General features: G+C 34.3%; 1 protein-coding gene across 1 annotated transcript in view; it reads right to left on the bottom strand.

The window, feature by feature from the left end:
- LOC106469173 (origin recognition complex subunit 4-like) overlaps window positions 1–10,186 on the bottom strand; it is a 99,354-nt gene that overhangs the window by 62,052 nt on the left and 27,116 nt on the right. The window contains exon 4 of the mRNA XM_013929637.2: window positions 2,111–2,259. Coding sequence (XP_013785091.1) covers window positions 2,111–2,259 — 149 coding nt within the window. The remainder of the gene's footprint in view (window positions 1–2,110; window positions 2,260–10,186) is intronic.

Genomic DNA, 10,186 nt, shown 5'->3' with positions numbered 1-10,186 from the left:
TGGGTTTCAATTATAATAAATGTAAGATAATGCATGTGGGTTATCATAACTTGAATTATAAGTATAATTTGGATGGGAATAACCTCAACAGCATCATAAAAGAAAGGAATCTTGGCGTATAGTTTTACCTACCTATTACGTACTTCTATGCATTCCAGGATTATATATAAATACACATATGGTGGCTGTAATGGAGTTTACATTGGCAAATCTATATGCCAATTCCACCTGCGAGCCTGTGAACATGTTGGAGTATCAAGTAGAACTGGAAAAAACTATCAAATTCACCATATTCCACAAATTCACACACATAGTGAAAAAAACACTTCGTTTTGATTACGAATTTCAAAGTCATCTCATCTGGATCATCTAATAGTGAACTTTTAATTAAAGAAAGTTTATCTATTATAAATGAATTCCCAACTTTAAATAATAACACAACTTCACTACAATTAAGTTTGTTCTGAATACTTGTATAACATTGTTGCATTATCCTATCCTTTGTTTATTTAGTTGTCTTTTATTTTATTTCATCCTTTTATTCTGTATTTTAATTACTTTTTAAAAAATGTTTAAACTTTATAAATATTTGTACCTAATAATCTACCCTGTTCAATATAGCTTGCTGAAGATGGAATATGTATATTCCAAAACATTCAAGAATTAAATGTTTGTTACTGTACACACACGTTGTTGCTGACATTATTTTGTTGTTCATCATTAAACTTCAATTCTCGTTGAATGAATCTGTTATCTAGTGTTAGCCTTGATTCTCAGAGATGTGTTTGAGCTATTAATGGAAATCAGCACTGCTTTTGTGATTTGTGTTATTAAATGATACTATTAGGATTGCAGCAACCATTCAGTGCTTGGAATTATTTGATGTTAAAAGCAAACTGACCTTGATTTAATAATTAATATGGTTTACTATGGTGAGAGAGACTGACACTAGAGAGAGGCAACAGTATTGAAACTACAAATGACTTTGTTAAAAACAATATTAGTATGTATGTAAAGCATGCTGTTGAATCAAACAAGGCACGTTTTGGGTGACAAAAGCAATGATGGCTAAAAAAATCTACGATGTTGAATCCAAAGATATGGCCAAAGACATCAAAGGGTAAAATCAAAATTTCTGATACTGGAATTCATGGAAGAGAAGAAATTATAGCATTAACCATCTACTTCACAAAGTTTAGTTAAACATCATTTCAAACCTGCTTTGTGTGATGTAAAATGAAGATAACTTTATCAATTTACTAATTACATGTTGCAAAGTGAATATATTGATGAAAAGTTTGCATTTATTAAATATTTCTTTGCATTTGCACTGGAAGCTAAATGTAAAGAGCTATCTAATATTATTGCATTAATGAAAATTGTTTCAGTACTGCTTGTAATCATAGCAGAAGCAGAGTATGGATTTTCAATAATGGAAAGGATCAAATCTGACAGGAAAACTTGTTTAAAACCATTTACTTTGAGTTATTTAATATGCATGAAACTGTGATTATTACATTGTTATTTTTTGGTTTTCTGATGCCACTAGGTACCCAGATGATATTAATTACATGTGTAAAGCTAAGCGAGTTGTTTCTGAAGTAGAGACTGATATTTTATATGCTTTCTTTGAGAGTGATATAGTAAGTGACTCTGTTTCAGATACATGTTCATCTGAATCTGAAGTAGGTAATTAAATTAAAAATTACCTACAATGATTATAAACTCACAGAAATCAAAATCTTAAACATCTTATTTTCGATCATATATATACACATATGTAACTAAATATAATCACTTATTTTTTTGTTAATATATATATATATTCTTACATTAACGTGGGTTTACCTGATACCTTTGGTCCAAATTAGTATGATTACTGTCAACTTGCAAGAATGAACACTGCTAGTTATATTCCCTCTCAGATATGTAATGTTTCTTGATTATTTTAATCAGTGTGACATCTCATTAAAACTAGTCATATCATACACTTGCCCAAGACATTTACGATTTGTCAGAAGTAACCTTTGGGTTGAATAAGTCAAACAAAGTAAAGGTCAGCTTGTATATCAAACAAATATAGTGACTAAACAATGTAAAATATACTAACCAGCCTACATGTTATTCCAACTACAGCTACTGGAGTCTGAGATGATTGGACAATGTCAAACAAGTTGTAGATTAAGGTCTGATTCTTATGGTAGCAGAAAAGATCAAATTCTTCAATAATAAAGATTAGGGATTTACATTCTTGACTACCTACAATAAAACAAATTAGAAATTAAACAATGAGGTATAACACATAAAAAGTTATAATTTTCCTACATAAACATTGTATTTTCGATAGATATTTACCTGAACTTCCATAATAGCTTTTCTCGACTAATGCTGCCCTCTGTATACTCAGTTTGTTTTACTTGCCACTAGCCTAGATACTCCCACCTAGCCCCACATGTTTAACATGATACAGCTGTCCTATAATATGTGACAATCCTCCACCAATTGGAGCATGACACACTCTCCTGGTGCAACTCTCTCCCCCTGGATTACAGAGTCTAACCTCACTCCGAGATTAGGCACCCAGAAAAAAACAACAGAAGTGGGGAAGAAAGGTGGGAAATGTGAATGGAAATAAGTACCTATCAGAAATATATTTTCTGTGTAGGAAAAATTATAACTTCCAATACAATACCTTACACCTCCATTCACATAATAGCTATAATCCCACACTGATCTGGTGGAAGGACTGATGCAAAATTACTTAGATGAGTTCCCTTCAGAATGCATCTAAAGACAACCCATGGAGTGTGACATCTCTGAGAAGAGGAAACACAATCATGGGAGACCACACCACATTTGAACCAGGTATATTCTTTGCCCTTGATGAATGGCAGCATTGCTAAATGGGTGACAAAGAGGCACAAATGATAATGAGCTGTACATGCACCAGGTATAGTGTGGCCAGGACACATTAGACCATGATCAGGAGATCAAATCCAGTCCAACCAGCAGAACCAGGAATAGAATATCCTGTCCATGCTAGGAGAAGGTCATCAACCAAGTGAAGCCACACATACCCATTGTGTAGAGTGGCTAGGGTGCATTGGACCATAATCAGAAGATCAACTTTGACCCAAAACTGATAGTACTGGGAATGAAATGTTGGGCTCACAGTAGAGGAGGTCCTCTTCCAAATTCAACTCAGGCTCATGAACAATAAGGGAAGAAGTACTTCTGTTGTGAGAACCCAAGCCATCATGTGTGCATACCAAACATAACCAATACCTGCCCCCCCAGGAACTGACATCTAGATGATGGTAGGAAGGAAGGTGGAATGTAACATGGAGGGTTAACCTAGTCCAAAATGTGGCACTGGAAATGTATCGTCCAGTCCATTGTAGAACTTCTATGCATGTTACAGGGTGGGTAGATGGGAGTATCAAGAGTAGCAGTGAGCAAAAAAATTGAGCACATGGAGGGCAACATTAATCGAGAAAAGCTTTATATAAGCAGAGGTAAGGTACTGTATCAGAAAAAAAAGTTCAATGATGATATATTGAAAGAATGATGCACTCACCACTAAATAAAATCCTAAACAGTATAAAGTACAGAATGATGTTTTAAATGTATCCTACAAGTATGAGATTAAAAGTATACTAAGTGGCAGCACAATAGCAAATATTTTAGTGAATACTTTAAGCAACCTTTGAATGCAACTTCCTTTCAAATACGTTTCTTTGTTTCTATGGATGTGGGTTATTCTGGCTTCCAATATCACTTGATTTGAACACTTGTGCCTTTTGTTTTCTTGGGGGTTATTCAACAGTAACCCATACACTACACAGGAGCTTAAGGATGCAGTAGCATTAAAGATGATAACTAAGAACTACAAAATGATTTGTTAATTTATATTTAAGTAAATAATAATAAAACCTTTCTCATCGTGTAAACTGTGTGAATAGTAACTATAATCAGGAGTTCATAACTAAGATCCACCACACAAACTACTTGTTTAATATCAGATATTCAATCAATAATGGTATTTACTTAAGACATTCTTGGTTTTTTCAAAAATGCAAATTAACTTTTCATAGTATTTCTCTTGTATAACTAAGATAATTCCTAAAAACATATTTTTCTCCTTTAGAAATGTTTTGTCTTTAGTGATGATTCAAGTTGATTTTATTAAGGAACATGCATTTCACAGGCCAGTACATGGCAATGCTGAGTGTTTTATAACTCATCTGTACAAAAAATTTTATATATATATATATATATACATATATACACACACACATAGTAATAACGATACAAAATAATAATTGAAACTCATTATGTGTAATTGAAAATCGTCAGCTCCCACAAAACAATAAAATTAAAATCTTAAATCTTAAAATGTAATACAATTATGCATAAAGACGAAAAAAACATACAGAAATTAACATAAAAAAACACGAGAATTTCATAACTGGCATATAACTGTATACTGGCATTGACAAGGTCCATTTTTCCAAATATAGACTAACATGAGTTAGAATCTACCATGCAACAACAGATGAACAAAATCAAGTCACTAGAAAGCCAGATTCAGGAACATGAAACCATAATATTCTGAACCTAACTACACATTCATTTTTTGTAGTCAATTGTGGAAAATTAGTTGCCCTGTAATGAAATAGAAAAAAGCATAAACAATCCAACCACAAGAATAAAAAGAGCAAAGAAATAATACACAAGATTCAAAAAAAGAATAGGTTCTTAAAATTAATTTCTCTTTCTTATTAATTAAATATTAGAAAGAACTGTTTTTTAGAATGTACACAAGTTTGTTTATCGCTGTACGTAGTAAAACTTTTATTTTGTGGATATTTATACTTCTGTACAAGTAAGTGTATTACATCTTAAGATTTCATACATGTACATATATACTAAATATATAAGTTGTCTCTCTTACACAAACTCTAAACTGAACTGTACAGCATCAGAAGGTAGTTAAAAAGAAAAACCTTGATCAAATTTAATTTTTTTAACTGTAAGGCATTAGCAGAGTTGTGAATTTACTTTATATTCATGTTATTCAGGTATACTGATAGCCATCAGACAGTCAAAAATGTATGCAATATAGCAGGTTCTGGAAATGTTAAGCAGAGGATATTGATTATGGGCAGTAAAGGAATAATAACTACACAAATGAACAAGCTAACAAAATCTTCATTCAGAATCATGAAGTATCTTTGTTAAAACACAGCTAGTCAGTATAAATTTGTTATGCATGTAAGTGAAAACCAATATTGGTGGAATTGAAAAGACCAGCAAATGCTTTGACTACTTGACAAACTTCATGGAGCTGAAACTGCCAAAGGGAAGGACAAAGAAAATGGTATGATCTTGGATAAGACACACAAAAGAAACTTTTGACCTTGTTTTCCATTCTGCTCATGTGTATACAACAAAATATTTTTTATCTACACATAATCTATGCAAACTATTTCTACATTTTACATCTAGTATTTCTTTAATATTTCTAGCACATCTTCATTTTCTGAGTACAGATGCTAGTGTAAGTTCAGACTATGACCAGAACTATCCTGAGTAGCTTTTGCACTACGGTACCACCCATCTTTTGCCTTTGAAGGATCAAATTGAGGAAGGGATGGTCCAAATAGATTAATTGTCATTAGATTACTCAGACTTCCACTTTCAAGTGAAGAGTGAAATATATTTTTAACCAGATTCATTTGACTGAATCCTCTTTCACAACTTGCTGTTGATATCAGCAAAACAGAAACAATCTTTGGTACATATCCTATGAGAGGGCCCACGAATTCTTGATACAGTTTTTTCCACAAGATCTTTTATCCTGACCACATATCTTAAATTCATTCCACTCTCTTAGCATATCCTGAATTAAACTGTGCTCATTTCTGCTCTTGCTTAACAGATTCTTATAATGAGATACAAGAATGACATTTCAGGTACACCAAATACTTCTAAATTTTATTTTGGCCAAGTGATTGCATTAAAAACCATTGTAACTTTTGCCACATTATTTGTAGCAGAATTTATGAACCTATCCTTCCCACTTCTTATCCCTGTCTGAATCAAGTCTCTTTTGTCTGTGTTCTATTTCGATCAGTTGTACATTTTTTAACATCCCATTCATTTAAATTCCTGTCATAGACTCATTCTCCATTGCATATGGGCAGTCCTTTGGTTCTTCAAGTCTACCAAATGATGACTTCACATGAAAGCATACCTCATGCAGAAGTATATCTGTCTTCTGAAAAGACAGAAACAAACTTTTGAACACCAACAGAAAGACCAAAAGAAAAATTCACATTGAAAACAAAACAAAACTCTTCATTCATATCTCTTTAGCTTTGCTCAAGTCTTCATTCATATCACATGTACAACTCTCCAAATGCATTGCTAAAGATGTCAAATTCACCACCACAGCTCTCATGGTTCTTATTTTGCTCACCATGTGTGTAATTTTTTGAAGTGTTAATAACTTCTCAGTGAGTACTTTTGCTGTTTCTGCCAGCTGCTGTTGCTTTTTGCTGGAATTGTTATAAAATTTGAAAAGTGATACAAGCACATTAGTAGGGTAACACATGGAGTAGTTTGGAATAAGGATGGAACTTTGGAGAGGAGTCGAATAGGGGATAAGCATAGATGTGAAGGCCCTCCAAACTTTACAGAATGCAACCACCCCCAGAGTTAGCAGGTGAGGAACAGGAGACTAAAGGGAAGGAAGATGGTGTTCCAGTGGGTGGCAAAGGCATATATGTGGTGTCTTCAGCTGAGAACACACCCACCTAACGATCTGTGAAACAAGAAACCACTCCGTGAGAAGAATCTTGTTGGGAGGAGATAATCGATCCACCACCAGATTCAGGGAGTCAGGAAAATTGCAAGCAATGACCATAAAGTGGTGATTGTGGACCCAGAAAAAGAGATCTGGGATCTGAAAACATAGAGACCTGAAATTGGTACCCCCTGGCTCTGTGATATAAGTGACCACGATGGAGATGTTGGAAAATATCATAACCACTTCCCCATAGAAGAGAAAGGAAGGAGGACAAAGCTCGATGAACTGCCAAAGGCTTGAGAATGGTGATATGGAGAAAAAAGTCCTTGATCAATCAGAGACCTGAAATCTCCCGAGAGAATAGGTAAGAACCCCCCAACCCTCTAAAAATGAGTTCATGAACAGATGTAAGTCCAGACAAGGTGAAATAAGGGGCACCCCCACCATAGTCTGGTCTCTGTCTAACCACCAAGCCAGGGATCCGAGGAGAAGTTCCACTGAGCTAGTAGTGTCCACTGAAGTGAACGCACGCGAGTCCAACACACGGGAAAGAGAGCTTCCAGGGTAGCCCATATTCTCAAAGAGATAGAACATCTCGAGCTGTAAGAAATGTGAGGTGAGAGGCGTGCGAACTGCTTGCTCCAAACCCAAAGAGAAGAAGGCTGGGCCCAACTGAACTGGAAGCAGAAAACTCCCCAATTGAATGGACTTACCCACTGTCATCAGGAATCCCACCCATGCTGCTTCCTGTAGGAGCAAAGGAATATGGTCTCTGGGCTGTGAACAGGTAGAAGCAAGCAGGAGCCAGTCATCCATAGAAAGAAAAGTGCAAAGACTCATAGAGTGAAGATGTCAGGCAAGAGTTTGTACCCCTTGACCAAACACTTAGAGCTAAGGTTAGTCCGCACTCAGAGCAATAAATAACATCAATGAAGTGGGCCCTCTGGGAAAGAAATCTGTATTGTAGATTATGAGAAGAAAATGATAAGTTAACAATTATGAAAAAAAAAATATTCAGATAGAACAATGAATTATATATTACTAGTAGAAATGATATGTAACATACAAACTAACTAAACATACCTAGTTAACAAAGTACTTATAAATATCACATGGACAAACCTTCTGATTTTATCTAGTCCAAAAAGTAGGTAATAATAACGAACATGCAAATTGACTAGAATTACCTAGAAAACATTAATAATCAACATCTAACTTACCATACATCTAAATTAACCTAGACAACAAACAACACATAATGAAGTCCTAATTATGAAGATGAGGCACACAATTAACAATAATGAACTAGCAAACCCACAAAATTTGCCGAGACTACAAAGTATGTGAGATTAATGAACATGCAAAATGATTAAATTTACCTAAAAAACAAAGTAATAATCAATATCTAACTTACAATTCATCTATAGTAACTTAGATAACAAAGAACAAATAACTATCTAACTTACCAAAGTCCAAGCACTGATGATGTGAAATGCTTAATTTTCTTGTGTGTAAATAAGAGCAAAGCCACACAAAGGGCATCTGAGCTGAACCTACCATGGGTATATCAACCAGGTATGAAGTGTACATGTTTGAAAAACTTACCACAGATCTTCTGGGAGAACTGGAGTCAACAGGAAAAAATGAGAAGAACAATTCTCTGCTAAAGTGAATGATTTAGTGGCACGGTAAATGACAGAAGGTGAAAACTTCTGAACAGACCAAAATAAGAATGTGCCGGAAAAAAGAGAGTCCAAATGACTTCTCTTTGATTGTATTCTTGCTCAGAAAATTTATCATGTTGAAAAGAAGAAGAAATTGCCAGCTGAACATATGAATCTAGCTCCCTGTGAACTAAGGCCTGTACTTCCTCTACAAATAAATTCAAACCCAATCCCTGTAGCTTTTTTGACTGTAATGGGAATTTCTGTAGTCGATACATTGATCGCATATTCATACTAAGATCCTCTACAATTCGGTAACAAGAAATACATGCAAACACAGTAAAATAAATGTTGAAAAAAAAAAAAAAGGAAATTGCAAGAATCACATTTATAAATTGTAGCCACTGCAAAAAACACACATCTAAACAATGCTGTGTTAATCGAGAAAGTGGGGATAGAACAGAAATAGCAGAGGGAGCTAGCTTGTTCAATATAGGTGATGCAATACTATTGGTGAAGAGTAGTCACATGTGTACATGTTCATAAGTGGCATGAAGTTGATGGGGTATAAAGACTTGTGCACTGATTGTAAAAATTCTTTTTAGCAGTGCTTAGAAGGCAGCAAAGGATCAAGATAGCTTTGTGTGAAAGCTTTATTAGAAGAAATGTAAACTTCTTCGCATGCTGCTGCTACAGCCAATGCACTGTCCCTCCACTTATAGGAACATTTAATTTTCACTATGCCATCACTTCCAATAAAATCATCTGAAGACGCACCTAAAATACCACTGGGCACAATGTGTAACACACAACTAAAACTAAATTTATAACAAAGGAACAAAACATGGTTTGAGTACTTGCTTCTGTATGCTGGACAGTTGCCTTCCAATAAATTCATAAAACAATTAAATGAGAATTCTTCCATAGAGATTTATTATCACTTACCAGCTCATTCAAGGTCCAATCTTACTTCAAAATGTTGGATTTACCCACAGTTAATAGCACTACCATATGACTGATCATTCTAATTCAAACATATGGGAAGCTATAACTTTGAGATATCATCTGACCTATTACTGGAGGGCACAGGCTGTACACATTATTGCACATTGTGCAGTATTAAAGTCATAACTATTATGTACAGAACAGGTGTTATCTCCACAGAATGACAAAGGAACAGAGAATGGTTCAGTTACTTTAGAACACAATTTAACAAAACAAACTATTCTTCCTCCTCTGTTATTACAATAGTCTGTGTTAATTTCATTTTAGAATATAGACTATATGCTCTTTATGGCTAAACTTACAATCACACAGTCTAGATCTATCTTTATATAGATCTAAATTGTCAATGCATGTTTATACTTTGACACAGGTCTAGAACGTTTCACACACTACGAGATATTATGATGCAATACTACTCAATTAAAACAACACAGAAGGTTCTAATAACATGATGCAATAATTTAACAATCACCAATTCATAGAAACCTTCCATGAAAAGATATGATCCTCAATATGCCTTTCATAAAATTTAAGTTTCCCAGGGACAAGGTTTTAGGATATAACAAATTTAGACACAAGTTTTTTTATTATGTTTTTGCCTGAGTACAGTATAATGAAATAATTTTGATGCCTCACTAGGTCATTACAGTCCATGCTGTCATGTCTAGTCACACTATATCTAATGACTGTGTATACTAATAACCTT

This window comes from Limulus polyphemus, unplaced genomic scaffold (assembly GCF_000517525.1).
Source record: "Limulus polyphemus unplaced genomic scaffold, Limulus_polyphemus-2.1.2 Scaffold3336, whole genome shotgun sequence".
NCBI classification, from domain to species: domain Eukaryota; kingdom Metazoa; phylum Arthropoda; class Merostomata; order Xiphosura; family Limulidae; genus Limulus; species Limulus polyphemus.
Note: the sequence above shows the minus strand (reverse complement) of the source record. Positions and strands in the feature narration are given on the sequence as shown.